The sequence below is a fragment of the Mesoplodon bidens genome (genome assembly GCF_964165515.1).
Source record: "Mesoplodon bidens genome assembly, chromosome: 3".
NCBI lineage: Eukaryota > Metazoa > Chordata > Mammalia > Artiodactyla > Ziphiidae > Mesoplodon > Mesoplodon bidens.
Genome location: NC_138178.1, coordinates 58,276,846 through 58,294,007, shown reverse-complemented (window position 1 = coordinate 58,294,007; position 17,162 = coordinate 58,276,846). Strand labels below are relative to the sequence as shown.

Genomic DNA, 17,162 nt, shown 5'->3' with positions numbered 1-17,162 from the left:
CCAGTGGTTCCCTAGAGGTGCGATGAGGGATCCTTTAGTTCTCTGAAGCACTTTTCTAAAGCCAACTGGAAATTTGGCAGGGGCCCATACGAGGGCTGTGGGAAGTGTCTCAGCCCGAGTCTGAAGGCATGGTGTCTTAGATGGGCTGTGCTGTTCGCCTGGGCTGGGTAGGGGCTGTGAACTGCTGGCCTATGGATCTCTGTGTGGTGAAGCTGAGGAAATGAATTAACTTCTGTTTTGCAGACCATTCTTCCACTTGGTCCCTGGCGAGTGGGTAGCTGTCACCACCCACACCAGACCCACGGCAGAGACCCTGGGCTGTGTCCTATTTTCAGACCCTGCTGACTCGAGGACTCTGGTGGGATTTCCACAAGTGGTCCCAGCCCAGCTGGGCTCAAATCCCTGAAATTGATTTCAGGAACCCAAATCAGCCATATCAGGGCAGCTGGGACAGGGAGCCATTTTTGTATCGTTTTGTTGATTTGCCCGAGAGTGGAATTAGTGGAGTGCTTTGCTTCCAAAAGTGATTAAGGGGTCAGAGCCATTGCCCTCCCCTGCTCCATCCTTTCCTCTTGAGTGACCTGGTCCAGTTTGACCACTTAGCCAGCCCCTCTGGGCAGGGCACCAGCAGGGGACACCAAGACCTCAGACCATAGCAAGGCTGTGTTTGGAGGGGAGACCACAGGATGAAAGACTGCCAGGCATCCTGTGACTGAGCCATGGTTCTCTGAGGGCCCTGGTAGGTGGACAGGGACAGTTTCCAGGGGGTGGGATCCAGTTGTCTGTGGATTCAATGAGGTGATGCCTGGGGAAGCACTTTGTAAACTGTAACGTGGGGAAGAAATGCCAGGTGGTGTCACTGTGTTTGCTGCCAATCAGGGAGGCTGGCAGAGGGGTGAGGCAGGGACAAACTTGAAAAGAGGCACAGGGTTTTAGGGGACATTGATGGTCGGGGGGCTGGGAATTCTCCCCTGGATTTGGCACTTGACTCCCTTGGCCATTAGAGGCTTTTGGACAAGGAGTGATGGGCCATGACATGGCATGATCAAAACAGCATTTTGGGAAGGTTGCCCAGGATGTACCCCCTCTGCTCTCTGGGCCTTCCTCTTCACTCTCCTCAGGGCTCTTCTGTTGCATGGGGCCAGTGCTGTGGCTCTTGGATCATCATGGATGGTGTGGTTTTTTATGAACCACAGGATTGCACAGCAGGCAGTAGGACCACATGTGTTGAGATACCTGCTCCAAGCTGTCCTGTAAGGTGGCAGGCATCAGATGCCAGACTCCAACATTTGGAACCCAAAACCTTGAGCCCTGGAGGCTGTTTTTATGATCCCGGTGTGTTTTAAGAGACTACATGATTGACTTTCGCATTTCAGTAATTATCCGGGATAATTGCCCGGCGGCCCAGATTTCCTTTTTGGCGTCCCTCAATGCGATGAATCCTGGGCTCCTCTGGCCCATAAAATCTCCCACCTCCTTTTGGGGAACAATGATTGAGTTTGGATGTGGGGCAGGACTAAAAGTGGGTGGACCCACAGAATTTTGAAACTAGAAGGGATCTCGTGTCTGTCTGTCCAGTGTGCGGATTCGGGGACTGTAGAAGCCCAGAGAGTGTGGATGTGACTCCCCCCGGGGCACATCGCAAGTTAGTGGCAAAGTGGGCCCAGAGTCCAGGTCATCAGACTGCCTGACGAGCATCCTTTGCACCAAACCTCCGTGCTTCTTGTCCCTCTTCCTTCCCCTGGTCACCATTCAAACACTGCCTGCTGGGACTGCGCCTTCACTGGGCTCTGCTTCCAACTCCTGCTTCTCACACCTTCCAGTACCTGCTGAAGGTAGCAAGGGACAGCCAGTTAGAAGATGCAGCCTGCTAGATTTTCGCTTGATCATGTCATTCACCAGTTCCAAAACACACACACACACACACACACACACACACACACACTCTCTCTCTCTCTCTCTCTCTCTCTCTCTCTCTCTCTCTCTCTCTCTCTCTCTCTCAGACCCAGCTTGGCTCCTCCCCACTTCCTTTCCCGCAGACAGCCTTCCGGGCCTATTTTCTCCGGCTCTGGGAATTGTTCACCTGCTGTTAAGTCAGGCAGGGCTAGGGCAGGGCTGAGCAATCAGGGAAGGCTTCCTGCAGGAGATGGAACTGACAAGTCCTTGACGTGGAGTAGAATCTACACTGGCTGGAAGAGAGGAGTGAGGTTCAAGGGGAGGAAAGCAAAGGCATAACATTTGCTTTCCAGCTCTACCAGGCTTCACTAGCTAAACAGGTCCATCTGATAAGCCCAAAGCCCAGCTCCTATACCAATTGTGCCAGTCCTGGGGTTACTGCCCTGAGTCTGTTCTTCTGGCCGGAGAAACATCTGCAGTGGCACCAGCTCCTCTGTCTTTGGCGAGGCAGAAACCAAGTCCTCCCCATGCTTGGGGCAGGAGGTAGGAAGCCGGTTCCAGGCCGAGAGGGAGCCAGTCACAGGGTTTATGTTAATGTGGGCCCTCCCCCAGCCGGCGCTTAGCCTATTACCCAGGCCCTGCCGACAGCTTAATTACCGCCGCAGCGAGCCTCGGCCTGCCTTCCATCGTTCCCTAAAATAATAAGGATGGCGTCACCGACTTCCCGCGCCATGTGCTCCCACCCGTGCCTTCAGAGCTCTATTGTAGGAAACAAACAAAATCCAGAGACCCAGATGCTTTTTTCTTAGAGAGATTTTTTGTTTGTTTTTGTTTGTTTGTTTTAAAGTAAGGGGGGACCCTGCCCCTTAGTTAAGATTTTAAAAGATTTTTAAGAGGTATGGAGACCTGAGTCTTAGCTACCACCGAGGCTGCAGAACAGCCTCCTATTAGCAGAAACACGAAAGCTACGTGGTTGATTCCCCGGTCTTCCACTGGGGACTGTGATTTCCGATGAGAACAGCGGTGTGGTGTGGTGTGGTGTGGCAGGAGAATCACCCAGCTTGGGGTTCCTGGGCTCGTGGCCAACTCTGGACCTTGCTTCTTCCTCTAGAAAAAGAGAGTTAAACTAGACCAGCATTTTGCAAACTGTGGGTCACATTTTTTTTTAATTATTTTTTAATGTAATGGAAAAAGAGTAATTGTAACAGGGTAAGTTTTGTTTCAGTGTGTATGCCTATACACACACAAAAACATATGTGTGCTGAGCCAAGGTATTAATGTATTTTTTACTGTGGGTTGTGGTCAGAAAGCCACTGACCTAGATGATCCTGAAGGCCTTTCTAAGCTTTCGAAATGTCCAACTTTTCCCCCAGAGCCTGACTTTTCCCCCGTGGAACCCGACTGATTTTTGCAGCTTTTGCCACACTGACTGTTAAGCAGAAGTAGAGATTTTTAGGGACAGACCACAAGTGTCTATCACTCCTATCGAGCACCTCTGAGAAGAAGCCCATTTCCCCTCAGCCTCGGTGTCTCAAACAGTTGGTCTTCGAGCTAGAAATGGGATCTGCAACAGGGGATGGCCCATTTAAAAGCTGACCTATTTAAAATCCATGAGCACCAAAAAAACACGGGGTCAATCTGATTTAAGTCTTCTGTTGGAAGGCTGGGACCTGAAAACTAAATTGGTCAGGGACTGACAAGGTTGAAACCAAAGCTACAAATATTTATTACATTCTTGTTTGGTGAAAGAAAAGATCAGGCTTCGAGTTTAGTGGGAAAAACTAAACAAAACAAGGTGTAGGTATAAAATCCAGCAGCGGATGTCTTCTGGGCACACCATCTTAGCTCTCCAGAACGTGGAGAGGCTTCTGTTCCATGAAGAAGCCTTGCGGGCAGCAGGGGTGACTCAGAGCTGCGGGCCTGCCTTGATTCCCATTCTTGTGCCTTGACTCAATCCACAGGCCGTGGACTGAGGAATAGGCAGGTGGCTTTTTCCAAGCTGGGGATGCTCTAAGTGCATTATTTCATCTAATCCAACCCTAAGTGGTGGGCACTATTGTCATTGGAGGAAACAAGCTCAGGAGAGGTGAGATGATGAGCTTGCAATGGGGAATTTGAACTTGAGCCAGGTGCGTCCGACTCCAGAGCCTGCCTTCTGTCCACCTCTCCACATTGCCTCAGGAAGTGCTGAAAAAATAAAGAGCAGTGCCCTCTCGAGCTTCCTTCTCTCTGGTTCTGGCCTTCAGAGGGCTCTGCTTTAGGCCCAAGCTGTCCATTTAAATCAGGGCCAACCTCATGGGCATGTGACCTGTGTGGTCACACAGGCTCCATGCTTAGAAGGTCCCTCCCTGCTCTTGGGTTTAATGCGCTCCTGTCACTGTCTGGGAATTCTTAACAATTTTTGAGCAAGGGGTCTCCCATTTTCATTTTACACGGGGCCCTGCAAATTTTCTGGCCAGCCCTGGCTTTGCTATAGTGCATCCCCTTTCTTGGACTTTCTGGGTCCCTCCTGCCTGTCCTTAGTGTGCCTGTCCTCTCGGAGTGGAGGCATGTGAAGCATGCACCCTGTTCCCAGCCTCGGGCCTGCTACGTGGCACAGTGGACTATAGTTGATTACCAGGGGTCTGTCTCCTCCTAGCCCGCCACCACACCTCTTGCTGGCAGGGACCCCAGCTGTGGCTCTCTGTCACCTCCGTGTCCCCTTGGCTGCTCAGATGGACAGCGTCACAGGAGCTTGCTGGGTGGAGAGAGGGGTTTCTTATGGGCAAGAGACCTGAGTGCAGACCACTGGGTCCGGTCAAGAGGAGGGTGCACCATTGACCTACCTCCTCTTGGGGCTTATGCGTACCTGGGGGGGCACAAAACACACGAGAACACGTTGTTGTTATTGTTTATAATAAGGGAGGGCTTGTTCAATGTGTATCAGACTGGTTGCACTGTGTCACGATGCTTTGTCTCCCTCTGTATGCCCCAGCACCTAGTGCTGTGGCTGGCATGATAAACAGGAGCATTTGTTAAGCAGTTGCTCTGGTGTCCGCTCCCTGCTAGGCTGATTACGGAGAAGGACAGTTCCTGACCTCTAGGAGGATCGGATGCTTAATACACGATTAAATGATTCATGCGGCAGCTGCCCTCGGTGCCTCGGGATGCTCAGAGCTGGGTGCAGAAGGCTTCCTGGGGAGGCGGGCTTAACTAGATCTGTAGGTGAGTGTGAGAGGTGGGTGGGGACGATGAGATTGGAGGAAGTGGGGAGAGGTCGAGAGTGGAGGGCCTCCTTGGGTCAGTTTAGGGCCTTGAATTTTTTCCCAGAGGCGGCGGGAAGCCAGGAATGTTTTCTAGGCCAGAGTTTGCACTTTATAGGTTAAACAGATATCATCCTCCCCTTTCTTCGAGGCAGAGCCTGAGACCTCAGGGATCGAGTCAGAGTCATTCAGCCAGCCAGGCCTTGGCCTCTGGATGGGGGCCTATTCCCAGTAGCCCAGCATTCCCACTGTTACATGGACCCCATTTGGAAGCAGGAGCAGACTTAGAGTGACTTAGATGACCATGACCAGGACTGCAGTGCCGGCAGTAGAGAGGAATGGTCAAATGTGAGACATCTCTAAAGACAAGATTTCACAGTTTTGAAATAAGCAACGGGTTGTTCCTTAGAGTAATAATGTGTTCGTGTTTATCACGGACAGTTCAGCTCCCCTTGGTGAGAAATGACTGCTGCGTCCTTGCTTTGGGGACAAGTTTTTCAGGAAATGCCGGAGCCGCGCAGTCTGATTTCTTGGGAACCTTCAGTGCCTCCCCACTAATATCTCCGGCGGGGGGGACGCTGAGTATGAATATGCAGACACCTCCTGGGTGTTAACGCTGGAGGAATGAAGCAGAGGATCCTGTGGAGGGTTTTTGGGGTGATTGAAAGGTTCCCGATACAAGCAGAGTAATTCCAGTTTTGGGTTCTAGAGAGAGTAACCGCATTCGGATATTTTTAAACGGCCAGTGGAGTTGGGAGAGAGTCTAAACCCAAAGTACAAATTTTCAGTTTAATTTTAACTTTGCACTTAGCTCACACCCATGGTTTGGCGGGGAGAATGGGCCTCACTTTTTTTTTTTCTTTTTTAAGCAGAATACACCCTGGATGTAAAAGGGATGTTCTCTTCACATGGAAGGGTTTGCAGCAGCAGCGAGCAGAGATGGGAGGAAGCGGGCTGGAACTGCAGCAGGATTTCAAAGTCAGTTTAAGGAAGATTGGGGTGGGTTTGACGTTTTGAAACACGTTAGCCTGCCCTGGAGCTGTAAGAAAGTGTGGCCCTGTGTGGAAGCAGGCGGAACAGCGGGTGGACGGAATACCTTCCACAGGTCAGCTCTTGGGCTGCAGTTTTTGTTTTTTCCTGTTTGGTGCATTACAAACACTTCACGGGCTGCTTACTTGCCATCCCCGATGTGACTCATCACCCCACAGAGAGGCAGTGGGTTTCCCCCGATGTGGTTTGGCCTCTCTGGTGTAAGCCTCAGCCCACTCCTCCCCTTTGATCTCTCCCCAAACTGTGCTGAAACCCCGCCAGGAAGGAAATGCAGAAACCATGGGGATCCCGGAGGCCCCACAGACCTGGAGCAGCCACCTGGCCTTCCAGACACCACAGGCTTTCCCTCCCGAGTGATGGGAAGCAGCCTCTTTCTCCCTGGGGAAGAGCAGGGTCTCAAGCCCCTGGGCCCCTCTCCAGATCCTCCCCCACTGACTGCAGTGTCATTGGAACGGGGGCTGGGTTAAGTTTTGTGCTTTGGTTACCGAGGAAGTGTAACCAGGGTGGGACCGCTGGGAGTGGCCCCGACCCGGCCAGTGGAACAGTTAGAAGAGGGGCCGAAGGGGGTGTAGGTGCCGTCAGGGTAGCTTGTAGGATCAGTTGGGGGTCTGCAAGAGCCTGCGCCCTGCACTTGGGAATAGCAGGGAAACCCCCCTTATCTTGCGGCAACACTGACCATTGGGGTCCATTAGATACCCTCCTATGCCCATTCCTGGGGCTTTAGGATCTGTGGTTCAGATGTGGTTGTAAAATGGGAGAATACCCCAGGAACACCCCGTGGAGCGATTGTGAGGATTAAATGAGACAGTGCCTGTGAAGAGTGTGCCTGCTAAGGGCTCTGGAAAGAGCCCATGATTGTTGTTAATAAAAGCATTAGTAGTGGTGGCTTGCATATTGTCCCCGAGAGGAATGGCCACTGGTTTGGTGCTGGGAGCTGGGGCTGGAAATTTGGGTCTGTCTGTAGAACTCCCAGGCAGCATTGTGCCTCTCCAGGACAGAGGCCGACTTCCAGGAGGAATTCTCTTGACTCCACAGCACCGCCTCCCCGTGTTACTGAGGCCTCCTCCTTGGCTGATGGCCGTAAGAGGAGAAGCCCTTGACCCATCTAGAAAAACCACATGTCTGAAATCTTTGGGGTGGACTGGAAACCCTTCTCATATTTGTCTTTCTTTGGTGGAGCTTAAAGAATTCCCAGGGCCTTCCAAGGAAAGGAGTGACTAGAGGAGCCACTCCAGTGGCTGTGTGACCCCAGCAGTAACTGCAAACGAAGGGGAGGTGACTCTCCCTCCCACAGGAAAGTTGATCTCCCTCCACTGCTCCCCTCAGGCCTGGTTTCCTGGCTCTACACTGACTTCCTGCCCTAGGGCAGAAGGCCTCATGGGATTTATTCCCAGGCACACTTGCAGTGACCTTGAGAAAGGTGGCTTGACCTGGACATCCCCTCCCCTGGGGACTGAGAGAGTGGGAAAGAACTTAACTTCCCCCATCCCAGATCCAAGGGAAAGGTGGGCCCTGGCGCTGGTGCCTGAGCCGAGAGCTTGCTAGCTCTGGTTGAGAGCTGCCTTGCCTGGCTTTGCCCCTCCTGGCAAATTGCTGCTCTCCTTGACTGAGCAGGCTCTCTCTCTCCACCAGGGAAGAAGAAGGCAGGGCAACTATAGGGTGCTGTGGCCCAGACATGCCCCGAGCTCTCCTGGTCTGACCACGGGCAAGGGTGGACTGAGGAGGGGCACAGCAGCCTTCTGTGGATTCTGTTCCCCCATGTTGGCCCAGAGATGCCCGAGTAGGAGGACCACTGAGACAGACAGTCATCCTGGGCCATGCAGGAAGAAGCTGGGCAAATGGGCCTGCTGAGAGGCAGGGAGCAGCCCTGGACAGGGACTGCTTAGAATAGGCCTGTCTGCTTATCTAGGAGGAGAAAAGCCTGCTCCCTGCCTCTCAGCAGGGAATGACAATGCAGGGCTGCTATGGAGAAGGACGGGCCTGTACCAAGTGACCCATGGGTGAGAAATCCGAACCTGTGGGTGGAAGTCCCAGGGAGGCATCATATCCAGGTGACGTCAGTACATGTTTCCTGGAGGCTTCAGGGAGGGGGCACTTGGAGATGCTGTGTCAAGCACCAGGTGCAGCCAGGAGGGATCACCTTTAAGGTGCCTGCCAGCCCTGGAAGGCCAGGGAGCAGCCCCCTGTCAGCTCAGGACAGGAGTGGATAACTCTGGGCATCTCTCTGGAGGGCCAGGCAGCCTGGTGTCCCTTGCTGACTCCCCTGGGTCATTTCAGGCCTGAGACCTGAGGACTCTTCCTCAGCCTGTCTCCCTACCATCTGTGCTGGAACCTGCAGCCAGGTGTGCCTTTTAACAACACAATGAGACGGTAGCTCTTTATCAGTTCTTTCTATCTCATTTGAAATAAGGATTTAGGGCCCAAATTTGGGGTAAGAAGAGAAGAGAGGGGAATCGAAGAACTCTAATAGGGCGAAACCACCTCCAGGGAGTTGGGGGGCAGGCAGGGCCACAGAGGTGCCTCCAAAGACTAACTTTTGGACTTTGCCAACCTCAGCATTTCTATATGGGTCCATCCTAGGTTTGTGGGTATCCATTCTCTCCTTCCACATCTACTCCCAGGACCCTGAAGAGCAAAGTCTAGAGCCATGATATGCCATATGGTAATTAACATGTGTCTCTTTACACTTATATGGATTAAAACTAAATAAAGTTTGGGACTCCCTGGCAGTCCAGTGGTTAAGACTCTGCGCTTCCACTGGTTTGACCCCTGGTTGGGGAACTAAGATCCCACATGCTGTGCGGTGTGGCCAAAAAAAAAAAAAAAAAAAAAAACTAAATAAAATTTAAAACTTAGTTCCTCAGTCTCACCTCGGCGGCCACATGTGACTAGTGGCTCTTCTCTTAGATGGGTTTCCATCGTCACAGGAAGTTCTGTTGGTTCTGGTGGACAGCACTGGTCTAGAGGATGGAGAGTTGGAGGGGTCCCTGGTCTGTGACCCTTACAGTGGGGCCAAGTGGTGAATGCCAGGCTGGATGGGCAGGCTCTGACCGTGGTGGCAGGGGCAGGTATGAGTGCAAGCAGACGGGGACATCCTGGGAGCGGTCCACGGACACATGGAGGTGAAAGGCCCGTGGGGGGCTGAGGAGGCGAAGTCGTAGGTAGCTGACCTCAGTAAGACGGTCAGGCAGGGCCGTGGTGGGCGCTGGGAGAGGGGCTCTGATGGAATGGCAAGGCCAAGAGGTTGCCAACAGTGTTATGGCTGGTACAGTGGGGAGCTGGGGGCTGAGGTGTGGCGGTAGGGTTGGAACGAGACACCGCCCCCAGCCTTGCCGACAGCAGCGGGGCTTATTGCGTTTGTCTTCTCCAGTCCAGCCAAGGCTCCTGTCTGGAGGGGCCCCCTGGTTCTGCAGCTCCGTTCACCGCAGCGCTCCCCTCGATCCCCCCAGCACTGGTAAAGGCAGAAAGATCAGGGTGGGTGCTGGTGCTGTGATGCTTCCTGGCCTGCCTCCTGCCCTCCCCCTACCCCGGCCTCAGCCCCGATTCCTCGCCCAGTTGGTTCACGCCCTCCTTCCCTTTCCAGGTGAAAGAGCTTGTCCTGGACAACTGTCGGTCAAATGAAGGCAAAATCGAAGGCCTCACAGATGAATTTGAAGAACTGGAGTTCTTGAGTACAATCAACGTAGGCCTCACCTCAGTCGCAAACTTACCAAAGTTAAACAAACTTAAGAAGGTAAATAGAGCGGAGGAGGAGCGTGTGTGCTTGGGAGGCCGGGCTGGGAGGAGGAAGGGGTCATTGTTCCACATTGAGGGAACGTAACTGAAGGGGAGGCCAGGTGCGAGCCCCAGCACGCCTGCCAGGTCCTGAGCCAACTCCCTTCCTGGCCTGTCTGCAGGGAGCCGGCTGCCTGAGCCCAGAGCCTTCATTTTAAAAGCCGTTTCTGCTTTTTCTCTCCCTGCCTCTTTAGCTTGAACTAAGCGATAACAGAATCTCAGGGGGCCTGGAAGTATTGGCAGAAAAGTGTCCGAACCTCACGCATCTAAATTTAAGTGGCAACAAAATTAAAGACCTCAGCACAATAGAGCCACTGGTGAGTCACTGGGGTCCTCCCCTCTCCACTGGGGTGGGAGGGATTGATATCAGGGAATACTACTTTTGCATTTGTATAACATGCTTTTTTGTTTTTACTCTAATTGCGTGCCATGAGATAGAGTCGGGGCTCCTACTTCTGCTTCGTCTGTAGAGAAACTGAGGCCTAGAGAAGTTAAAGAGCTTGACCAGGGTCGCACAGTTAGAATGGGCATCAGGGTGAAGGATGCTGTAGGACCCAGGTCTCAATTTCTGGTCTAGTGCTTTTCCTCTTACAGTTTCTGCTCAGCTTTGGAAACCTGAGCTCTCATTTCTTTAGGCTTAGAGCATGGCTTGTGCCCTTCACTGGGGAGAGAGGAGCCATCTGGGAATTAAGCTGACCCTGGAGGTGGTCACCTGCTTTCTCCTTGGGTCACTGGCCAGAGGCTAGCACCTCTGAACCGTGGGAGGTGGGTTGGTCCTGACACAGGCCCCCTGGGATGACAGAGAGCTGTGTGGCATGGGAGCCCCATGCAGGCCTTCCTCTGTGGGGCGTAGAGAAGAGGGACCCTGGTCACCAGTCCTGGGTGTGATGGTGACCAGGGACTCAGAGATCTGGGCCGCATTTCCTCCTCTGCTGGTCCACATAGAGCTGAGCACACCCCAAACTTCACGATTCACTAGCCAGAAAGGGGCAGGTCATGGTTAGAATAACAGTTTCTACATTACCCAGATCTGAATGACTGTATTCCCTTGACTTCAAGGAAGTCAACTGTAAGATGTATCACTGATTCATGATAGCTTTTTTGAAATGTAGAAATAACTACCGCATTAAATTAACACTTATTGTAAATATATACATAAGAATTACTTCATAAGCCATGCACCTTAGAATCAGGGAAAGGCCATGAGGATATTTGGCCAAGTGTGCCACGTTTCCCTTTTCTGGGTATATAGAGTGGCAGTTGGGGCATCTCTCAGTTTGTGTTCTTGTCCAAAACGCATTCCTTGCCGTTCGTGGATGCTTGAAGGGCAGGTTGATGGGCCAGCGTGGCAGAACGGGAAGCTGGCATTTCTCCTCCCAACTCAGACTTTACCTGCTCATCTGTGGCATGGGGTACTACTAGACTATGTTTCCCATAGAACTTTCTTTCAGGTCTTCCACCAATTTCCTTGGGGAAAGCAAAGCTATTTTGATCTACCTGGAAGCCTTGATTTCATAATTTCATTACAAAAGGAAAAAATCTTTGAAGTTCTGTATATGTGTGTTTTAGTTGTGATTTGGGTACCATTATAGAAACACACACACACACACACACACACACACACACACACACACACACACACACACACACACACACACACACACACACACACACACACACACACACACACACACACACACACACGACCTTTTGTAGCTTCTTCCCTGATATTCAGTGTGATTAATGTCACTTCCGAGGGTGGGGAAACTGCCTTTGGTTGGGGGATGCTAGCCTCACCCACCCAGTCTACAGCTCGGACTCCTTCCCTGCCCTTGACCCTCTGCTGAGAATGACCGGGTCTCAGTCACGAAATCTCAAGAGAGCAGCCTCATTCCTGACATTGACCCTGAGGGACAGTAGCTTTAATCACCAGTTATGCCTGGCCTCACTGGAACAGGGACTTGGCCTGGGGCGGGGTTCCTGCGCCTTAAAGACGTGTGAAGTAGGAAGTCAGGAGGCAGCTGTTTCTTGCTAGATGTATGACCCTTTTGCTTCCTGGGCCTCAGATTCCAGCCACCAAGTGGGTATAATTTGGGCCTAGAACCCATCGATACATAAAGCTTTGATAAAGCAAATTGTGTTAAGTACTATGGACAAAATCTGGATGCTTCATTGGTTTTTCTCTTGTCCTTTTTGACAGGCATAGAGTAAGAGCACAGGTCTGAAGTTGGGCTGCCTGATCAAATCCCAATTCTCTGCCCTCTACTTCCTTGTCTGTAAAATGAACTAATAATTATTTCTGCCTTATCGGGGTCATGAGGATAAATTGAGTTAATCCATAAAGTGCTATATTAATTGCCATTATTATTATTATTATTCATAGAAGGAGGTCGTTTGTTAGTTCCTGTGGCCTTTTCAGTTCCTCTCTGGCTCCTTAGTCACAGGGGCAGGCAGCGAAGTTCCTGGCTCATGCACCAAGAGAGCCCCAGGTTAATTTCAGGTGCGTCACTGTTACGGCAAGAGCTGTAATTGCAGAATAAAAGTGTTGGCATCGGATGAGCCTTCGAAGATCCTCAAGTCCAACTTCCCAGCTTCCACATGAATGAACATGAGGCCCCCCAACCAGAGCTGATATGGCCGAGCAGAACCAAACCAGAGTGTGCTCATCACCTATGATCCTGGAGCTCTGCACGCCGTCTCACATCACCCCCATCTGTCTCCCCACCCCGCCTCCCATGCCACTCACTGTCAACTTTGTCGTTTGCTTGCAGAAAAAGTTAGAAAACCTCAAGAGCTTAGACCTTTTCAATTGCGAGGTGACCAACCTGAACGACTACCGAGAAAACGTGTTCAAGCTCCTTCCTCAGCTCACGTATCTCGATGGCTACGATCGGGACGACAAGGAGGCCCCCGACTCGGACGCCGAGGGCTACGTGGAGGGCCTGGAGGATGACGAGGAGGATGAGGATGGTGGGTGGTGCCAGGGAGAGGCCAAGCCAGGCTTTATGGGGGACGGGCTGGGTGTCAGGGGGCCCCCACCGGCCCCCGAGGGCTATCGACCTCTTTCTAGAGCTGTGGAGGGGAGTGGGCTGTCTGCTCTGTTTACGGTTGTCCCTGGTCTGTCTCATTGATTGACGCCCCTAAAATAACAGGGCCTGAGTCCCAGAGAAACATCCTGAGGTTCTCCAACTGCATAGTAACTCCTTAAAAACCATCTGAGTCTTCCTCCAATTTTTTTCCCTTTTCCAAAGTTCCCCTGAAAATGAGATCCTACAGTGTCTCTCTGTAGTGTGGTGCTGGACTCAGATACTCTTCCAGGGAGGGATTGAGCATTTGGAGGAAGGTGGGGTGTGGCCTGAGGGTCCCCTCTCTCCACCTAGGGTCCAGTAGTGGAGATGAGGTCACGGCTGGAGAGGTCGTGGGGCCCCCAGCTGACTGCCGCCCACAGGACCACATGGTAGGAGACCTGGGGGGTGAGGACTCGGGAGCCCCAGGGGCCCAGAAAGCAGAGGAGGCTGCAGGCAGCACGTTGGGCTCCCTGGTGGTGCGGTGAGCAGTCAGGGACCACAGGAAGGAAAGAAGGAAAAGGAAGGAGAGCTTCGCATTTCCTTCCCACACTGCCAGCTCAGTGCGGCTTCCCTGCAGGTCTCTGTGGCCAGAGTAAAGTTGAGGGTTGAGACCTTGCCTGAATAATTCAGATGTAAGAGTGCTTTTCCCTTGTTAGGTGGGAGTATTTTACAAGGGATTCAGACACCCTGTTTCCCTTAGTTTGTTCCATCTTGTGATGGGACAGAAAGGTCCCAGGACTGGAGCCCTGATACTAGGCTTCTAGGCCCAGATCTGCAGCTAACTCCAGGTGTGACCTTGAACAACTCACTTCTCCCACTCTGGGACTCAGTTTCCTCACCTTTAGGGCAGCACATTTGGCTAGATGCTCTTTGTGAATGAATTGACTTCTCAGCTGTCCCAGGCCTGTAACTTGGTTCTCTGATCCGGCATTTTCTCTCCCATCTCAGCCTCCACGAGAGATTTTTTGTTTTCGTAATACTTGAGAGGAGGGCTTACCTTTGGGGTCATTTTAGGATGCTTACCTTTTGGGTTACTTTAGGATGTGTTCAGTCACATTAGAGCATCCAGGCTGTGGACCTGGACGGGCGTGGGAGAGTCGTGGGCCCCACACAGGACCGCACCTCTGGTGCCAGGCCCTGGGCCTGTGCTGTGGGAGGGAAGGGCCAGCTCACCACCAGTTTGTTCTTGTCCCCATTCCCACTGCACAGAGGAAGAGTACGATGAAGATGCTCAGGTAGTGGAAGATGAGGAGGACGAGGAGGAGGAGGAGGAAGGTGAAGAGGAGGATGTGAGTGGAGAGGAAGAGGTGAGAGGTTGGGCTGGGCAGGGAACCGTCTCTCGGAGCCCCCCTTACTTGCTCTGCTGCCTCTGCGTCAGTCCCACTAACTGCCTCAGTGATCCGCCTCGGCAGCCTGGAGCCCTGACTGAGAATTGAACCCACTTCAGGGCCTGTTACGGGGTTGGTCTGGGAGAGGCAAGCCTTGCAGCTGGCCCTGGAAAAGAAAGAGGGAGGGGATTCATCTGCTGGGGCAAGCCTGGCACTTGTTTCCACATGAAAATTAGTTCTTGTAGAATCCACATCCCCTTTTTCTACCTTTTTGCATTAGTATGTTAATTCAGATATTCAGTGAGCACTTACAGTGTGCTAGGGAAACTCAAAGACTGCCTTGAACTGGTGGGTAATAAGATAAGACACTGCTGCATTCCACATCAGCGGGTGACAAGGGTCCCCTGTACACAGCGGATAGTGCCATTATCCAAACACACTGGCTGGCATCATTTTTAAACAAGGTCTGGGATGTGTCTGTGACGGGGTGGATCCCAGCTTCTACCACTTGCTAGCTGTGTGTCCCTGGACAAGTTCCTTGACCTTCTGAGCCTATTTCCTCATCTGTACAATAGGTGTCATTTTACAGCTGGGTTGTAAATAGGGACCAACTCACTGGCTTAAGAGGATAAAATAATTTGTAAGTAAAATGTTTAAGGACAAGGGAGTGTTTGACCACTTACTATTTTAGGCTTTCACACCCTTTTCCAAGGTCCTGGCTCTGTGTGCTGCATTTTGTGTTTGGATGTTCTGAGTCTTTCTATAGCAGAGTCATTTTCCCTGGCTTTTCAGATTTCTAAATCAGCTCTTGCCAATTGCAAAACTTAGACCGAGAGAGGTTTAAAATGATGACAGCATGGACAAGGTACCTGCCTTCTCCCCCAGTTCCCTGTCTCTCTCCATCAAGGGCACAGATACCTGTCTGCCACACAGACCTGCTCAGGCAGGATCTCCCAGCCAACCCCCTCACAAGCCAGGGAGAGGTAGGTCGGGGTTAGTGAGAAAGCTGGTGAGATAGGCTTGGTTCCTGTCAAGTTGTGCTGCTGGGTGTCTCTTCTCCCCAGGTGTAGGCTGCTAGGCTCACCTCTGAAGAATATTGTGTATTTTAAAAATAGAGACCTAGCAAAATAGGCCCCCCTAGGACAGGGCAATAAGTCATGTTGGCTAATGGATTTTTCGTCTTGCTCTTCCTGTCAGGAGCCGCCAACATGTAGAGGTTGTTTTTGGTTTGGGGTTGGTTTTTTGTTGTGGTGGTTGTTTTTGGTAATCTCATTGACTATCTGCAAATTTCCAGCTTCCAGTAAAGGAGAGCTCACACACACACACACACACACACACAGTCTTAGCAAACAGACTGATTAAGGAACTACTTGGTGACATTATGAAAGGATATTTCCCTTGACAAAAAGAAGTCTATTGCCGAGTTCTTATTAAACAATGGGCTGCCTGGTACTTTAGGAACAGTGTTCATGCAGAGATTCAACTAGCCTGGATCTACCGGAGCAGCATGAAGCGTGGTCCTGTGTTGAGGGTGAATTCACACCCCTTGCTGAATCTCACGGAGCTGGGAGTGATGTCCTGGGCAGGGGGTGAGAATTGTATTTTTCCTCCCTCCAAGTGACCCAAGTTTGCAAGACGGTGAAGGGGCTGCACTCACCCACAGACTGGGGTCTGGACTGGGGTCTTCTCTTGAAGCCAAAACTAGAGTGAGGACAGATGAAAGCTCGGCCTACTTCACACGATGGAGAGTCGGCTGGGAAACTTGTTCCCCTAGGAGGGCACACTGCGGAGCTGCCTGAGTTATAGGGACTTCAGGTCAGGAATTCTTAACGGGGGATAGAATCCACCCCCCTCTGCTGACATTGTTTGCAGATATTGTGTGTAATGTGGGTATTTTCTAGGGAAGGGGTTCAAAACTTTCTACAGATTCTTAAAGGGGGTCCTCGATACAAAAGAACCTCTGCTTTAGGTTCACCGGTGCGAAGCAGGTCCGTGGGAGCTCTGAGGGGCTGGGGGCGGCCCTTACCTTTCTGAGCTCGGTGTCAGGGAAAGTGGCATCCTCCACGTGTCCCACGGTCGGGGCATTCCTAATGTCCGGTGTCCATCTTCTCTCCTAGGAGGATGAGGAAGGTTATAACGATGGGGAAGTAGACGATGAGGAAGATGAAGAGGAGCTTGGTGGTACGGCAGCGTTTTTACTCTCCGTGGGTAGCAGGCTGGCCCCCTCAGTTGACAGTAGATGGCCTGGGTCCTGAGGACCTGGCCTCGGTTTGCCAGGGTTGGCAAAGCGTCCTAGACGTATGGTCCCCTGCTTTCCCAGCTGGGGGGTTGAGTAGGAGGCGAGATCCATGTTTAATCTGAATGCCTTTTCCTTACTCTTCCAGAAGAAGAAAGGGGTCAGAAGCGAAAACGAGAACCTGAAGATGAGGGAGAAGACGATGACTAAGTGGAATAACCTATTTTGAAAAATTCCTATTGTGATTTGACTGTTTTTACCCGTACCCCCCTAAATCCCGCTCCCCGAAACTTATTTTTTTCTGATTGTAACGTTGCTGTGGGAACGAGAGGGGAAAAGTGTACTGGGGGTTGTGGGGGGAGGGAGGGGGGAGGGGGTGGAATAAAATACTATTTTTACTGCCACTCTTTATTTTTTTCCCCTACTTTTTCTTTGTGTCTGTTTTGTCCCCGATAAATTTGCGATAGCTGAGTACACACAAGTGAGCGTTTGTTCCTTACCCTCAAAGAGGACGGTTTGGAGATCTCTGACATTTCCTGGTATTTCCCGAGTCTCTTGAGTTGGTTGG

The 17,162-nt window shown here is 51.7% G+C and overlaps 1 protein-coding gene across 1 annotated transcript in view; it reads left to right on the top strand.

The window, feature by feature from the left end:
* ANP32A (acidic nuclear phosphoprotein 32 family member A) overlaps positions 1-16,946 on the top strand; it is a 38,510-nt gene extending 21,564 nt beyond the window's left edge. Inside the window, exons 2-7 of the mRNA XM_081229548.1 lie at positions 9,772-9,921; positions 10,157-10,279; positions 12,734-12,932; positions 14,240-14,337; positions 16,476-16,539; positions 16,743-16,946. Coding sequence (XP_081085674.1) covers positions 9,772-9,921; positions 10,157-10,279; positions 12,734-12,932; positions 14,240-14,337; positions 16,476-16,539; positions 16,743-16,804 — 696 coding nt within the window. The 3' untranslated portion in view covers positions 16,805-16,946. The remainder of the gene's footprint in view (positions 1-9,771; positions 9,922-10,156; positions 10,280-12,733; positions 12,933-14,239; positions 14,338-16,475; positions 16,540-16,742) is intronic.
* Positions 16,947-17,162: the final 216 nt, after the last annotated feature.